General features: G+C 41.8%; 2 protein-coding genes across 7 annotated transcripts; one reads left to right on the top strand and one right to left on the bottom strand.

Annotated features, from left to right (window-relative positions):
* Positions 1-3,260: 3,260 nt before the first annotated feature.
* On the bottom strand, positions 3,261-5,479 carry CUNH12orf73 (chromosome unknown C12orf73 homolog). Its single transcript, XM_017804678.1, has 2 exons — positions 5,294-5,479; positions 3,261-3,620 (listed from the first exon to the last, which is right to left on the bottom strand). Exons 1-2 carry the CDS (start codon positions 5,399-5,401, stop codon positions 3,525-3,527), a joined length of 204 nt encoding a protein of 67 aa, XP_017660167.1. The 5' UTR covers positions 5,402-5,479; the 3' UTR covers positions 3,261-3,524.
* Positions 5,480-5,502: 23 nt separating this feature from the next.
* On the top strand, positions 5,503-16,359 carry TDG (thymine DNA glycosylase). 6 transcript variants are annotated; one of them, XM_017804672.1, is made up of 10 exons: positions 5,503-5,543; positions 8,363-8,511; positions 11,134-11,363; positions 11,839-11,908; positions 13,275-13,410; positions 13,492-13,574; positions 13,655-13,749; positions 15,305-15,476; positions 15,791-15,919; positions 16,028-16,359. In XM_017804672.1, the coding sequence occupies exons 2-10, from the start codon at positions 8,418-8,420 to the stop codon at positions 16,165-16,167; spliced, it is 1,149 nt and encodes a 382-aa protein (XP_017660161.1). In that variant the 5' UTR covers positions 5,503-5,543; positions 8,363-8,417; the 3' UTR covers positions 16,168-16,359. The 6 variants fall into 6 exon arrangements, with proteins under 6 accessions (XP_017660161.1, XP_017660165.1, XP_017660162.1 ...); XM_017804676.1 differs by having other exon boundaries at positions 5,525-5,543; positions 8,418-8,511; XM_017804673.1 differs by lacking the exon at positions 5,503-5,543 and adding an exon at positions 5,645-5,666.
* The last annotated feature ends 747 nt before the right edge of the window (positions 16,360-17,106 follow it).

The raw sequence follows: 17,106 nt of genomic DNA, 5'->3' as shown, positions 1-17,106 counted from the left end.
CTAACTTTAAATTTATACATGGAAAGCTCACCTTGTGGGCTGGCACAAAGAAATAAAGGGATGGGCAGTTGGCAATCCTCGTGCCTTTCCATGCTGGCACAGCCACACCAACGAGTGTAGCATAGGGCTATGGTTGGGTTTTGTGTTTACAAGCCTGCTGTGCTGCTTTGCCAAAAGACACCTGGTATCTGAGAGCTGTGCTGAACTTGCTAGTTGAAGAAAGTATTCAAGTTATGTATCTACTGCCATCTTAAAGTTGAGACAAGGCATTTAAAAATGGCATTAGAACTTGGGCTGGGCAGTTGCAGCTTTACAGCTGAGATGGGGGGAATTCCTTTCACTAAGTATGTGGACAACCCTCATCAGAGGTGGCTTTACTGCCTGTGAGCTGCTGCCATCCTCTGTGGTACTTGGAAACCCTGCCTTTGACTTGTGTAGCTACAGCAGTTTGCTACAGGCTTTTTTTAAAGGTGTGGAAGTTCTTTTCTCATGGTTACTCCTTAATGCTGTTATTCCTAAACTTTATCACTATTGTTCTGTGTCTCTTTAGTATGGCAAAGCACTATAGATACTTAATATAACTCAAGCTAAATCTATTGACACCAAATTTTAATGCAGACAGGTTAAACTGGAGGCACCACTTCTATTCATTACATTAGTTTTATGTAGTGGTTGGATGAAGCACTGCATTTTCTCAGTCGTGCCTCTACTTTAAAACATCTTCACAGGGTTGGTAGAAAGTGTTTGTACTGAAGGGTTTGTTTTTTGGGGTTTTTTTGCCTTCCTCTGTGGAAGAAATACATAGGCATGGTACTTCTACATAGTGATTCTCCTTAAGAACCCCTCACTTCTGTTTTCTTAACAGAACTTCTGTGAAGTTACAGGGTTCTGCAATCTGAAGCAAAATAAACTTTCTAATTAGGTTAGAGCACTAAACACTGACCTGAAGAACTTGCTTTCCATTTACTTTTACTAGGCTTCTATATTGCCTGATTACCATTTCCATGCAATAAATATGCCATGTATCACTGTGGTTATGGTGTTGGGGTTTGTAGAGAGATGGTTTTATTGAGGTATGCTGTTTGAGGCCTAAGGAATGAAACCTTAGTTTAGGGTGTTTTTGAGAGAGTTCAGAGTTCTGGTTTCTGCTCAGTGTAGCAGTATCCTAGAGAAGAGCCTTCTGTTACTGGCACATGCTGAGGAGTCTGACACCAGCTTGTCCTTCAGCACCTGGCAGTGTCAGTTGTAATAGCAGCCTTCGGCAGTAAGTTAGTGACTGGGCAGGTGCACCATCTCTGGAGGCTTGTTATTCTTACTGTAGCAGTGTGATTTTTATTTTTTTTTTTTCTTTCTTGGTGCTGTGTAGCAATCAACTGCTGCTGAGGCTTTAATACTTCCAAAGGTATCACTTATTTTCAGTGATACCTTTCTGAGTATATCGTTACTACCCCCACCTTTATATCTCTATTTGACCCCAAGCAGGAACTGCGACTCACTCCTGTATGGCTGGGAGTGCTTTTGCAGCCAACAAACCAAAGTGGAATATTGGAAGTGTAGGGTTGCTTGCTACAGTATTCTTAGTCTGTTAATTACTTGTAGACTTAGGCAACCTTTGCTCTGTTGTATAGCTAAAGTTCTCATTGCCTTGATGGGTTTGAGGATGACAATTCAATTTGAGAAATAATAAAGAGCACACATGAGAGTCATGCTTTGTGCTTCTTCATCTACTTCAGCTGAGAGTATCATGTGCAACATAGCTGTGGTTCAGCTGCTTTCTCTAGACCCTGGAGTGACAAGTGTTTGCTATTAATAAGCACAAAATGCACTTGTAAGCCTACTTATTTGTCAGCTCTGAGGCAAAATGGTGTCAATGCTGGAAGAAGTGTCTCCCATCAGGCTGTTTCTTTTGGTGCTGCAGTTACACTGACTCTGGGGGTGTCGCTTCTGTTAAAACCTGTAGTGTTGTCAGCTTTGCTGTTCCTAGATGGGCACTAATGAGGACAGTTCCCTCAGTGCTAGAAAAGGCTGAGCTCCATGTTGCTCAGTTTCCAGCAGCAACGGGATACACCTAAAAATCTAAGCCTGATCACTAGAAACTTCCCTCTGCAGCCTTTAGATCTTAAAAACCTTTAGAAAAGGGAGAGAAATGCATTTTTCATGTCAGAAATCAACAACATAACAGAGGTGCTACTCTGACGAAGTGTGAGTAACAGGATAAGGGGTTGGTGAATCCTGGCTCTGTAAAGGGATCCTTGAAAAACTGCTGTTCCTGCCCCAGTTAGAACAGGAACAAAATACTGCTGAACTGCCCCATCTTGTCTCTTCAACAAACTTTCTCATGCTGAGGTGGAAGGTTGCTAATCTCAGCTTTGTTAGGTGCAGTAGGGGGAAAAGTATTTTCACCAGAGCTGGACTTACTAAGATGGTCTCACTGATTGATTTCATTTGGATTTAACATGTTTTACTACAGCCTTTCTATCAATGCCTGCTGTCATTGATAAAGGAGCCTGAAAGAGAGAGCCTGTGCCGTACTCCTGCTCAGTGCAGGCTGCATCCTGAACAGCACATAAGAGCAGGAAAGGATCTCATCCCACCAACAGCTGTAAAACTGTGGGAGAGCAGAGGCGCATACACATGCAGAAGAATTACAAACCTTTCTTCCTACGTAAACCGCTCCAACTTATGCAGACATAAATAAAAGCTTCACAGCTGGAACAGATGTAAAAGTAGCACTCTCATTGATCACTTCTGGATCCCTCTGCTATTACAAGACATCCAAGTACTTTGTCAGGAGGAATTAGGGAGCTTTTTTGTTTCTTTAATGCGTAATCTATCAGACTGTGGTTTTTACCCCCCTGAGTTAAACCCAAGTGAGAACTGAGGATGAAGCCTGTGCCTTATCTTGATATCTTTCTCAAGGGAAAACAATCCCCAACCTTCACAAGCTCTATCGTGTACCACTCAAAAATGGGTTGTTGTGCCACCTCTACAGGATCTTGACTCGGTACCTTCCAGTTCCTGGTGCAAGTTTTGTGGTGATCCTATTTCAGGACTGAGAGGTAAACCTGCATCTGTTATTTCAGAGTTTTGTATATTTACAGCTATCAAAAGCAGTCATAAACAGATGAAGATGCCCAAATGGAGTACAAATGTACATAATTTCAGTGTAATCTGAATTGCCCCATTTTAACTAAAATGACCAAGCTGTAAGATCCCGGCCTTACAGTGGACCAAAGTAGGTTTCCTGTCAGTGATACATCTTTGTCATGGTTTAACCCTTTATTCTGAAGGATAGTTACACTGCAATCCAGATTTAAGAAGTCACAACTATTTTGGCACACAACCAACTGGACTTTTAACAACAGTACTCATTGTACATTTATTTTAAATGCTGCCTGAAACTGCTTAAAGGAAAGCAAAAAAGCATTAAGGCAGTACAGTATTTCACATACATATTTCTGCAACTTAAACAGTTGAATAAATATTTTATCAGTCCTAGTTTTCACAACGGAAGTAACTTCTGGTCACTGTTGTGAAGTCCGAACTTTGCTTGATCTTTCTTTTAGACCCAACAGTTCTGTTCTCAGTTCTCCAGGCTTAGGAGGTATTTCAGGTATGCTCTATTAAAAACAGAGAAAGACTTCGGTGTTTTGGCAGAAGAAACACTAAACTCACAAAACAGTAAAGGATCAAACTCTGTTAAGAGCATTATAGCTGAACTGTGATTATACTGCCCTCTTCTTTGAGCAGAGTATAATTCCTATACGCAAAACATCTTAAAAATTATTACCTTTTTGTAATTTGACTTTTATTTTAAAATAGCAAAATATAATTGGGAAAACAAAAAAAGAAGGTAAAAGAAAGAATTAACAGTTTCATTTAAATGAACAAAGCTGCTTTTTTGCCATTAAAGAAAGTAAACTTGGTAGAGATGTCTAAAACAGTTGAAGTTTTCACATATACTCTTTCTCTTGGTGACAGAAGAAAATGTCTCACTGCCTCTACCTTCCTGATTTAGAAATTAAGCATTGAAGCTGAAGATGAAATTTAAAAATAAAAAGGTACCAGATGACATGACATTTCAAGAGCGAGATACCTCCTCAAAATTCATCCTACTTTAGGGATATAGATCATTTGATCATTCTGAATAAATATGTCTATTTGTCTGTAACGAAGGCTACACTAGAGACTACTAAAATACATAAATTCTTATGCATCTATCAATGATTTAAGCCTCATTGCTTAAATTTTGATGTGACAGCTCAAGCACGGTAATTTTTTTAAACTTATTTTCCATTTGAAAATAGTACAGTGAAATACAAAAATCAAGAGCAGGAGGGTGAGGGAAAACTTACAAGTCAGGCCTCCAACAGACTAAACCATTAATATTCCTGGTGGGTGGTTTCATTTGAAGTTTATTTCTGTGACTGTAGTTTTGACAGCCTTGCCTGTTGTCATTTCTAAAGTCAACTTCTGATTGTCTTCAAGTACTGAAGGAAACGAAGTCTATTTAAATCTAGCACAGCCCCTTCTCACCACTTTTGAACTCTCTTTTCAAAACCCAGCTTCCTACAGCAGAGACCCCTTTTGAAGGGGGTTACACAGCTTTTATTTTTGGTACCACATCAATAGAGTGGAGGTGGCTCCCCAGAGAAGTCACAGAATCCCAGAATTGTTACAGTTGGAAGGAACCTCTGGAGATCATCCAGTCCAACCCCCCTGCCAAGGCAGGGTCACCTGGAGCAGGTGACACAGGAATGCGTCCAAGTGGGTTTGGAATGTCTCCAGAGAGGCAGACTCCCGTGACCTCCTTGGGCAGCCCGTTCCAGTGCTCTGCCAGCCTCAACGTGAAGTTCTTCCTCATGTTGAAGGAAAACTTCCTGTGCTTTAGTTTACGGCCATTGCTGCTCATCTGTCGCTGGGCACCACCGAAAAGAGTCTGGCACCATCCCCTTGGCACCCACCTTTGAGATATTTATATGTACTGATGAGAGCCCCTCTCATCCACACTCTCTTCTCTACACTAAACAGGCCCAGCTCCCACAGTCTCTCCTTATAAGAGAGATGCTCCAGACCCTTAATGATCTTTGTAGCCTCCACTGGACCCTCTCCAGTAGCTCCCTGTCTTTCTTGTCCTGAGGAGCCCAGACTGGGGCAGAGCACGGTGCCGGCTGCCCGGACGGTGCCCCTGCAGAGGCCGATCTCTGTGCACAGCCAGGCCGGACGCCTCCCGGGGGCAAAGCCTCCATCCCGCACACACGCCACCACCGACCGGGCCCCTGCGAGCACTTACAAGGTCCGGCCGGTAGTACCTGTGCACGACCTCGGCCCCCGCGAACATGGCCAGCATGCTGGCGGCCAGCGCCCGCAGGTACGTGGGCCAGGGCACGCCGGCGGGCATGGCCGGGCCGGGCACTCCGCACACACCGACCGCGCCGGACGTGCGTCATCCCAGCCGCCACCGGCAGCGGGGCAGGGAAAAAGGAAAAGGGAAGAGGGTGTGGAGGCCCGCCCCTCGCGCAGGAGTGTCGCGGCAGCGCGCGGTAAGTCGCGACAGAACCCCCCGCACCTCCCGGGGCACGGGGGGATCACAGCCCCCCCTGCCCGGCCCCGCCCTCCGCGCCCATTGGCCGGCGCGGGTCACGTGGCGCGGGGCCGCCCGGCAGGTCGGTCGGGGGGCCGAGCGGGGGGAAGGGGCGGGGGGGGCGAGCGGCGACATCGGCGGTGACAAGGACAGGGACAGGGACAGGGACAGGGACAGCCCCGCCCGCCATGGAGCCCCAGGAGCTGGGCAGGTACCGCCGCCCGCCCGCGGCCGCGCTCGGGCCTCGCGGAGGGGCCGCCGTGGTCCTGCTCCTCCTGCTCGCCCACGTCCCGCGGGCGGCGGGCCCGCGGCCGGGCTGTGGCGGCGCCTCCCGCCCCTTCCTCGGCACAAAGGGGAGTGGAGAGCGGGGCTCGGAGGGGCCGGGCCCCGCGGGGGGGAACGGGGCGCTGGGCCGCGGTCGTGGCTGCGTCCCGAGGGGGAGCTGAAAATCGTTTAATACTTGGGTTTGTTCCGAGTGTTATTTAATACTTGTTTTGTGAACAAACCTTCTCTACCCTTCTTTTCATTTTTATTTCATTTGTATTATGAACTGAAGGGGGGGGGGCGTAGGGCGAGGGGGAATAAATCACTACCTTTTCCTCGTGGAACTGGAAATACTTATTCAAAAGTCCCATGACGTTTTGTTATGTTTGTTATACATCAGTAACAAAGAATTGTATTTCTGAACCCACGCGCAAGAAATGTGGCCTAAAATGTTTAGGAAACTTAGAGGTAGGGGTAAAAGTTCTCTTTCCTCTCATTAGCCAGTGGTTAGAGGACTTGTTTGTGACATGGCATGAATTTTCTCTCTATTTAAAGGAAATTTTATTCCCTGTACAAGAAGGATACTTTATATACACATAAAATAAGGCCTGTATTACAAGAAGGCATCTGGTCTTGGTTTCACATCTTTGTTACTTGCTCTGCTCTGCATGATTAAGCTTTTATTACTTTATGAGCTGGATTCTGCATGTGTCAGTTGTGTTTCACAATACAAATCTCAAAATCAGTTTGGTTTGGTTCAGTAGCTGCACAAGTATTTTATATAAAATGGAACTCTTCCTGCAGAGGGGTTAAAGTATTCACAGTACTCTGAAAATCTCCCATGACTTTATTAGGCAACTTCCTCGGGAATCTGACAGACCTACGTTCATATTTATTCTCCTTGATTCAGGACAGGTATTTGGTTCAAAATCAGTGGCTTGATCATAAGAGTGTAGGCTGTTCTGGTATAAATCTGATTTACAGTGGGATTCTTAAAAATTCATTGTGTAGTAGTGAATGGTCCCTTCTTTTGAGATATTTAGAATTACAGAATCCTTTATATTGGATAAGACCTCTAAGATCATTGAGTCCAACCATTAACCCAGCACTGCCAAGCCCACCACTAAACCATGTCCATTAGTGCCACATCTACATGGCTTTTAAATACTTCAGGAGTGGTGACTCAACCAGTTCCCTGGGCAGCCTGTTCCAATGCTTAACAATCCTTTCCATGAAGAAATTTATCCTAATATCCAATCTAACCCTTCCCTGGCATGACTTGAGGCCATTTCCCCTTGTCCTGTTGCTTGTTACTTCAGACTGACCCCCACCTGGCTACAACCTCCTTTCACATAGCTGTAGAGAGTATAAGGTTCCCCCTGAGTGTCCTTTTCTCCAGGCTAAACAACTCCAGCTCCCTCAGCTGCTCCTCAAGACTTGTGCACTAGGTCTTCCCCAGGTCCACTGCCCTTCTCTGGACACACTCCAGCACCTTAGAGTCCTTCTCGTAGTGAGGGGCCCAAAAATGAACACAAGATTTGAAGTGTGGCCTCACCAGTGCTGAGTACAGGGGGTTGATCACTGCCCTGGTCCTGCTGGCCACACTATTTCTGATACAGGCCAGGATGCCATTGGCCTTCTTGGACAAATATGTCTGTGTCTAAAAATTATTTGGTGTTTTTGTTAATAGCTTTGAGATGACAAAATTATTTCCTGAAAATTTACTGTTCACAAAATCCTTTCTATGTATTTTTATAGCAGCAGAATCTATGGCCAAGAAAATGGCTGTGTAGGTAGAAAGGAGTGACAGTATAAAGCAGAATTTTGCGTTGGGGTGTGAGGGCTGTATGTGACTAATAAGTGTGTGGAGGAAGAAAGCTGTATATGGAAAAATGTCTTTATGCATGGAAGGAAATTGAGTTTTTGTGTATGTGAACACTTCATGTAGAATAAGTGCAGTATTTTGTGTTGGGATCAAATGTGTGATAACTGGACAACATCTGCCACACAATTTGTTAAAGCTGTTTAATGATCTGCATAGTAACAAAGGCTGTGTGTGTTCTTCATGCTTTATAGCATGAAGATTCATTCCATTCTGGATCTTACCAGATCAAGTAAATGATGCAACATTAAAAAAATCTAAAATTTAGGAAACTTGAAGTCCAAAGAGTTTTAACTCACATGTGTTGTAAATTGTTTGATAGTTTGCTTTGGAAGTGTGTGCTACAGAGTGGTTTTCCTGAAAAAAAGGGTAAAGCTCTACACTTCACTTACCAATGTTGTGTTAATTCCACATTATAGTGATCACAAGAACTGTACTGTTAACTGATACCAGCTCAGCAGCCAAACTGCTTCACAGATTTGGATAATTTACTCCCTTGTTAATAGAGTCGTCGGAGAATATAAGTGCAATACATGCCAGCCTTGATAAAGTTTGATTTTTACGGTCTGTAGGGTACATCACCAAGTTTCTAAGTTGTTGACAAATTATGTCTCTTTCCTCTCCCTCCTAAGATACTACGCATATCTTCAGCAAGCTCAAGCATTTTACTCCTTTCCGTTCCATCAGATGATGACTGCAGTGCCCAACATGGAAACGATGGCTGAGCAGCCGACTCTAGAGGGCATTCCAGAGCCAAACATTGCTCAGGAGCCTCCGAAAGGTAGATTGACTGGGCTGTGCTAAGAGAGCTAAAACAGTAGTAATTGATTGGGGAAAAAAATATTGCTCTTAAACTGCTTCTTTGGACATATTGGATTTCCTTTTCTTGGTGCTGTCTGAGGAAGTATTGATTAATTGTATTCTTTAAGTAACGTGTTTTAACAGATAATTAAAAAGACAAGAAGTAAACCCAGGTGAATGTATTCAGGTTGTTCAGTCTCACACAATTATCTTGTTCCAGGAAAAGCAAAATTTTGTTTCAATAGATAAATGCATAATTTTTAACTAATGTCATGGGGTTTAACATTATGTTAGAGAAGGTGGGTTTTAAAAATTCTGAGTTCAAAATTTTTTTAAAAAATTTCTGCAGGAGAAGAACGATATAATACTGTTTATTTGAAATATTTTTGTTTAAATGGTTCCTTAGTGTGTTGTAGTAATCATAAGTAGGGAATTGGTTGTATAGACTAAGAATCACTTGGTTTAGTGCAGCTCATTTAAACACAATGCAAACAGTGCTGGAAAGTGTCCTGTACATGACACAAGTTTTGTACTCTCTGTACTTGTATGTTGCCTTTCTTTTTCCCCCTTAGGATTTTGTACACTTAGTCTTTGCAGTAGCTATGCCAAGGGGACATCTGTTGTTCTGTTACTGTGCTCACTCTTAGGACATAAAAAAGCAGTGATCTCTGCTATGCCTAAATTCTGATTCAGTAGCCAATACTCACACATAGAGTTTCACCTTACTTTAATAGATACAGCTCAGAGCTCTGTGTACCAAGGAGACTTATCAGCCAGTTCATGCAATGACATTGCTTGTTTAAATGCATCCTTTGATAACCATTTTTTTTTGTTAAAGTTGTAATGAGTGGCCAGATAAAATCGTAGGAGGAAAACCTCCAGTTTAAAATAGTTGTGACTGCTCAATTCTGTCACAGTATTATTCATTTCAGTTAGGCTGCATCTCAAGTGCTGTGTAGTCAGTCTTCTTTTGCAGTTTTAGTATTGGATAACATAGTGTCACTGTGAACACCCTGTTTGACTGCACTTGCAAGGATTTTTGGACAACTGTGATCCTCTGTTAGGAAGCTGTTCCCTAGTGTTGTTTTTTGCAAGAACTGTAAGTTGAGTAGGGCCTTCAAAGGTGGGGATGGAATATTTATCAAATGTCTATGAAATTTACAGGAACATATGAAAGACAAAGATTTGGAGTCCAGCTACTGCTGTGGTGAAAATAGTAAGATTTCTAGGATTATCCTCTGAAAGGCTGCCCTGGCATTGTTCATCTTCCATGACAGTGTCTGGTTGGTAGGTACCTGATCAGTGTGAGAGTTAGAAAAACATTATCCTGCTTCATTTAAAATACTCTGACTGCTCTGAGTTGGAGCATTATGTGGCATTATGCTGTCACATGAAAAACCTTCTAACTCTTCAAGGGGTAGAAAAAAGCTATTTATGTGGCTCACCAAGTCTAGACCCTTCTGTTCTCTTTATTGCAACTAGACTAGAGCTTGAGTAGTTACTTAAAGCTTCCCTAAGCAGTTGCTGCAGTGATGCCCTGGGAATTTCATGTGATTTTTGTTTTCCCTTTTGTTTACACAGCTTTCTTACAAGAATAGCTCCAAAAAAGTTTGCAGACTTAGGGCAGTGTCTGGGTATCTACCATAGTTATTTTTTATCTGAGGGAGATTTTCATCTATGAATTTTTGAAAATAAGATGAAGTCTCAGTTTTAAAGTAATAGATTGCTTTGTCTATTTAGCAGCTGATTGCTGCTAGATATATTTTCATATTTTTCAAGTTGTGTTCTACAGCTTCACATTATTAATGAACATAGAGAGCACTCTCTGGGTAGTCATGTCATGGCTAGTACCTGTGCTGCTTGAATCTCTAAATTTTAAGAGCCAGAAGATGAGGAAGCTTCAGATGAGTGAACAGTGACTACTTCATGTTGGCATTTTGTAAATAAAAATGAATGTTTGGTGTCACTCAGATTGAGATGCTGCATTACCTTGCTGAATGCTGCCCTGGACAGTATCTGTTCTGGAAGCAGTGTGTGAATGTATGTGAATGCAGCAGTGTGTGAATAGCTTATGTAGCATTCAGCCTCTGTGCTTGTGTTCCTGACAAATTCATACCTGACACTGTGGGTAATCCTTGAACCCTTTTGCTTTTGACGTGCAGTTTGGTTTCTTCAAGATGTTACGTCACCTGTAACATTCAAATTTCCTATTTAGAAGCTGAAGGGTGGATAGTTGACTAGAACTTACTGTGACGTTCTTTGGAACCTAAGCTTTGATGCTCTGGTATATCCTCCAAAAGAAATGAAACTGTTTCCAAAGGACTGTGGCATAAAACATGTAAACAACATAACCTAAGCATGGGGTTACTCTTGGTTTGTATCCCAAGTCAGTAGTTGTCTAAGAGTAGTGTGTTTGTGTGTGGTACAGAGACACCTAAGCTAGCTCTGTGTTGAGCCTGCAAAACCAAGATTCATCTGGTAATTTTTTTAATTGGTAAATTTTGAAGGTAAACTTATCTTTTTGTATCTATACATTTAGCTGAGTCTTTTTGACACTGCAACATTAGAAATGTACAAAAGGAATATTTGCTTTGTGTTTCAGAAGTTAAGAAAGGAGGAAGGAAAAGAAAAGCCAAAGCAACTGAGCCAAAGCAACCCAAAAAGCCTGCTGCTAAAAAAGAAAAAACAGCCAAGTCAAAAGGCAAACAAGAAAAGATCACAGATACTTTTAAAGTCAAAAGGAAAGTGGATCGTTTTAATGGTGTATCTGAAGCTGAACTTCTGACCAAGACCTTGCCTGATATTTTGACCTTTGATCTGGACATTGTAATAGTAAGTAACTCAGAGTTACAAGATTAGGTAGAAAAGTCTTGTACTCGTTATGATTTACATTCCTTCTGCTGACTTATCTATATTGCTTATATGGCAAGATCTTGCAAGATAAAGTCTGTAAACTGTTTCCTGTGTGTAGAGCTGCTTTGCCTTTTCTGTTAAAAGCCATAGTAGCATAGTCCTAATTTCTGAGAAATCTAAGGTTTAGGTATGATACAGAGTCGTGAGAGACCGTTACTCGATGCTTTGTTTACTGGAAGCTCTGCACACTGTGAGCTGCCCTTTTGACATTGCACAGCTAAATGAGGCACTGCTGTAAAATTGTCAGGTTTTTTAAATGATGGAAGGTGCCATTAACACAGTTTTGTTTGTTGACAGTAACTTAGAATTGAATCAAGCATCCTTACTGTAACTTGATTAAATTGCTGACTACAAGCCATGTTCTCATTGTTCAAATGGACTGATATCTTTCTAGATTGGCATAAACCCTGGCCTGATGGCAGCTTACAAAGGACATCATTACCCGGGACCTGGAAACCATTTTTGTACGTTTTCATTTTCCTTTCTGCTTTTAGAATTTGCAGAACTTTGTTAGAATTTGTGGTATTTTAATTAAACTGGTTTGGGTTTTGTTTTTCTCCTGATTTTCTTTTGTTTTGGATGCAGACAGGGATTTTGCTTTTAACCATCCAAGAGTGATTTAAATCCCATAAGTAGTTCTGTCAAATACTGCACATAAAAAGGAATAAAAGAGAAATAATCAGTGACTTTAGATGCAGGTTTAGAATTGTCAGGCAAACACACGGTTACCGAATACCTTATTGTTGTATTAGGGTGCAGCTTAAGGAATAAAAATTAAATCTCTAGTACTTCAATTATCAAGGGTGAGTCAATAAGCATCAATTTCTGACGTAAAATAAAACTACAAGCATTATCCAAAAAATGTTTTTCACTAAGCCCTCTTCTGTTTGCATTTATTCATCCATCTCTTCTTTAGAAGCTTTCTAAGTGATGAAAAAGCAAAGCCAGTTGCCATTTCCCAGCAGACATGTGCATCTGGCATACCTGATTCTCCAGGCAGATGTTTTGTCCTAAATATTTTTCCATTTTCAGTATAGCATTTGCTGCATCCTGTTCTCATAAAAAAAGATCCTACCTGAACTCTGAAATGCTCAGTTCTGCATATAGGAGCTGTGGTGGTGGGAGGGAGCTCCACATGGGCTAATTGCAGCCTTGTGATATTCCAGTCAAAACATTCCTAGTGCCCAGCAGACCCAAAACCAGGCTTGGGTATTTCTCTAGTGTTCTGCAGCCTGGTCAGATTGATCACCTCCTTTACTGAGAAGCAGGCCAGCTATGTGTGCTCTGCAAATCCAGGTGTTTGTAATCTTCCCAAATCATTGGGAGCTACCTGGCGTGAGTTTGTGCTGGCACTGCCCAAACTCTACTTTTATGTGCTAAATATGAATGTGAGATGTCAGCAGTTCTGTCCCAGAGGCTCAGGGCAAGGAGGAGCAATGGCAAGCTTGTAAAAGAAAGCTGACACATTGTATTTGCCACATTCTTTCCCACGGAATCCATATTGATCACATTCGCTCCCTGCTTAGGTGAGTCACAAAATCTAAAGCTCTGTACTGAACTTTTAGGATAAAAGACTGGTTTCCATACACAGGATCATGATGAGGAGTTCCTGTTCACTAGGGCCTTTCTGTTCTCTTGCAGTAGATGAAGTAATAATTGTTTTAATTTTAAACTTTTCTAGATAGGGCAATAATCTTCCCAAATTAACTGATGCTTTGTTAAAATAGATTCTTCCTTTAGCATTCCAGTATTCTGACAGTTGAGTTTTTTCCACTGTGCTTTCTTTTCCTTAGAAACAGGCAAATATGTATCTACCTTCTTACTTCACAGGGAAGTGTCTGTTCATGTCTGGTCTAAGTAATGAACAACTGAACCATATGGATGACCACACTTTGCCACATAAATATGGGATTGGATTTACAAACATGGTTGAAAGGACAACACCTGGAAGCAAAGACCTCTCCAGGTAGGGCAGCAAGGGGGAATATATCATGCTTGTTAATGAATTAATAGTTGTGATTATAATCTTGAGTACCTTCTCTTTCAGCAAAGAGATTCGGGAAGGAGGGCGAATTCTGATGCAGAAGCTACAAAAATATAAACCTCGTATAGCAGTTTTCAATGGAAAATGTGAGAACCTTTTAAATTAATTTGTTCTGTCAATAGCTTTTTTTTTTCTTCACACTTATCCTATCTTTTTTTTATTTTAGGTATTTATGAAATTTTTAGTAGAGAAGTTTTTGGAATTAAAGTTAAGAACTTGGAATTTGGACTGCAGCCACACAAAGTGCCAGATACAGAAACTGTGAGTATTGAGACTAAGAAACAAAACCAGGGCATTCCGTTTAAAAAGTAACGAAATCTCAGGACTTGCATACACTTCTGACAATGAACCAAGTACATTCTGATAATGACCAAAGTACAAGAGGTGTGAAAGGCTTTTACCTAAATAGAGAAAGGGGGATAGTGCAATTTTCGGACACATCTTTCATGCAGCTTCTTCAGACTTGCAGATTTTATTTGGGAAATGGTGTATTATGATTAGTTGGTTAGTGCATTCTCTGACAACTGTCTAAAGTACGAATAATACATGCATGCTTTTGTGATAACTTTAATCTGATTCCCTGTGTCCAACTTGCTGGATATTTGTATTACTGAACTTTAATACTGAACATGACCATGGTGGTGGTAGTGCCACTGTGGGGCAGAAAGAACAGCAAGTCCATCATCACTGTGCCATTACACACAACCACTACAGCATTACAGGAGCTGGGCATGCCCAAGCACTGCCATCAGTCTGGACCTCCTTGGGCTGATTTGCAGTTTGAAGTTCAATTGGGTACTGAAGATAAAACAAACAATCTGATGAAGAGTGCATTAGTCACAGACACCTAGTGCTGGAAAGTATCTCAATAGACCAGCTATTTATCATCAGAAATAGCTGATGATAATAATAATAACCTGTTCTTATAAACAGGTTAGGGCAAAGGCAATTACACTACCTGCCAAGGTAGCTTATTCTAAAGCTTCATTACCTTGTCAGTTCAAAAGTTTGGATTGTTTTTCTTCTTATTTCTGTCCCAAATTACTAGTGCTGCAAGTTTAAGCTGTCTTTCTCTAAAGGTGAAGTGTTGCCATTAGAGCCTGAAGAACTGTTGTTGATAAAGTGCTTGCTTTCTTAAGTAGCTCTTAAAGACTTCTGCGGCAGTTGTATTTGTAAGAAAGATAAATAATCCCCTTTACTGGTACTTGTTCATAAATACTGCATGGCGTTAAAAGGATTGAACAGTTTGTTTTTGCTAAACTAACTTGATGTCTTTAGTTAAGGCTGTTGGCAGAGGCAGAGACACTTGAGTTGGCTCCAGCCATACTGACTAACTGCAGTTTCACACCCCGGCATGTGTGCTGTGGATGCTCTTGGCCCAGAAGCCAAGCTAATTAACCCGTGGTGCCTCCCTCACTGGTGTGGGCTGTTTGCATGCTGCCACGTACTCCTCTGTGGACTCTCTGGCTCAGGGCTCTGCTTGCTCAGGGAGCTCTGCAGTGTGCTCCACTCTCTTGCACACACTGCAAATTTCTTGTACCACACACTGGTACTGCTTTTCCTGCAGCACATAAATAACTGGTGAAAATTGTCCTCGCTTTGGCAGCTGATAATTGGCCCCTCTCTTCAGGGCAAGACAGCTGGCTGGACAAGAAAAACTAAAGACTCCTTTTAGCCCCTTCCACGACCACCTCTGGCATTAGTTGAAGTTTGTACAAAGGGTTAAAGCAGTGGGCTTAACTGTTAAGTTGTTCTCAATGCACTAAATATTAACTCATAGCTCAATAATGCTGTTTTTCTTGCTCTTTGTCTCAAGCTCTGCTACGTTATGCCATCGTCCAGTGCAAGATGTGCTCAGTTTCCCCGGGCACAAGATAAGGTTCATTATTACATAAAGCTGAAAGACTTAAGGGACCAACTGAAAGGCATTGCACCAAACACAGACGTGCAGGAGGTGCAGTATACATTCGACTTGCAACTTGCACAAGGTACAGTGCTTATTTTGTTAACCCTTTATTAAAATGCAGTGTAGTGTACAAGACAACTAGAAGTTTCCCAAGCAAGAAAGAAATAAAGAATTTAATGGGGGTTGGGGGGAGGGAGGCAGATGTGCCATCTTTTCTAAACTGTGTTGTGTAGATTCACAGATTCCACTCTCTTTATAGTACAGCCTAAATTCTATAAGGGGAGCAGGGGATTATCTTGTAGAATTTGTGGCTGTTTTTCAAGTGTTTTCTGATAAAAGTGCTCTTTGATAGTATTTGTTCTAAATATTAATACTTGAGGTGTTCTGTTTCTGCAGAGGATGCTAAAAAGATGGCTGTCAAAGAAGAAAAATATGACCCAGGCTATGAAGCAGCGTATGGAGGAGCTTACTGTGATCGTGCACCGTATGACAGTGAGCAGTGCAGCTTCTCTTCCAATGGAACGGGTAAAGTGCAGCGCTCTGGGCATTCGGGCTGTGAACCACTGCTTGGGAACAAGGACTCAGGGGTGTCAGCTGCATTTTGTAAACAGTGGGATTTTTGTTTTGTTTCAGCAGGGAGCAATCCACAGCACTGCGAGGGGTCGTCCTTCGGTATAGTTCCTAATGGACAATGGATGACACAGTCCTTTGCAGACCAGATTCCAGAGTTCAGTGCCGGAGTGACACAGGAAGAGGAGGGAAGCAGCGTGTAGGGGCTGTTCCTTCTCAGCTATGCATCCATGCTGCAGTTTTAATGCAGTGACCAAGATTGGTACCTCGGTTCTCCAACTGAAGCATTTTAATAGTATTTTATCTCCCCTAGTTATTTTATTATAGTCCAAAGTAAGTGTGTGGTAGGCTGAAATCGATGAACTAGATGATTTTAAGAAACTGTTCAAACTTTTTTTAAAAAAGTTAGCCCTTTTTTGTATATGAGTTTTATATTTAATGTATGCCATTTCTTGCAGTTTTTGACAAATTGCTTTCTCATTTGTGAAGATTTCTTTTGGGCGTTAATTTTATTTCATGAATTGTAATGTAGTAGTAACAGCAGCAGTATACTTCTTACTGATGCCTCAATATTTGGATATCTCACAATCTTTTTATATCCAGAGGGGAAAATGGGAAGTGTACCCTTAACTTATGTGAAGCGATATTTTTAATCAGGCACAGTTAAGGAAATTGTGCTTTTTAAGTCTGCCTTTTACCTTCTTAAAAAGTGCAGAAAGTTGCACTCTGCAGCTGTGAGTACTGAGTATCTTCTGGGTGGGAAGAGAGAGCTCTGTCTGCTTGGTGAGTGGACCATACTCAGAATTAAGGGAGTGAAGACATCTCTCAAGTCACAACACTGGGGAGGAAAATTTGTGTCACACAGGACAGGGCCTAAATATTCTAGCTGAGGTGGCTTACGGTAAGATATCCCTACCACTCTATCTCTTTCCCTCTGAAATTACAATGTAAGGAACTTGAATTCCTTGAAAAAAGCCCCAAAACAAACAACAGTGGTGGTTCTTCAATTCTGTAGCATGCAAACACTGTCGTTACTGTGTGATTAAGTCTCTTCACGTGACCTTCAGCAGTAGACAACCCCTTTGAACAGATTACATGTCAGGGAATTGAAAGGCTGCATTCTCTGTAAAAATCACGTACAG

Source organism: Lepidothrix coronata, unplaced genomic scaffold (assembly GCF_001604755.1).
Source record: "Lepidothrix coronata isolate B3197 unplaced genomic scaffold, Lepidothrix_coronata-1.0 Scaffold10, whole genome shotgun sequence".
In the NCBI taxonomy this organism is placed as follows: domain Eukaryota; kingdom Metazoa; phylum Chordata; class Aves; order Passeriformes; family Pipridae; genus Lepidothrix; species Lepidothrix coronata.
The sequence above is the reverse complement of the archived record's forward strand: the minus strand, read 5'-3'. Positions and strand labels throughout refer to the sequence as shown.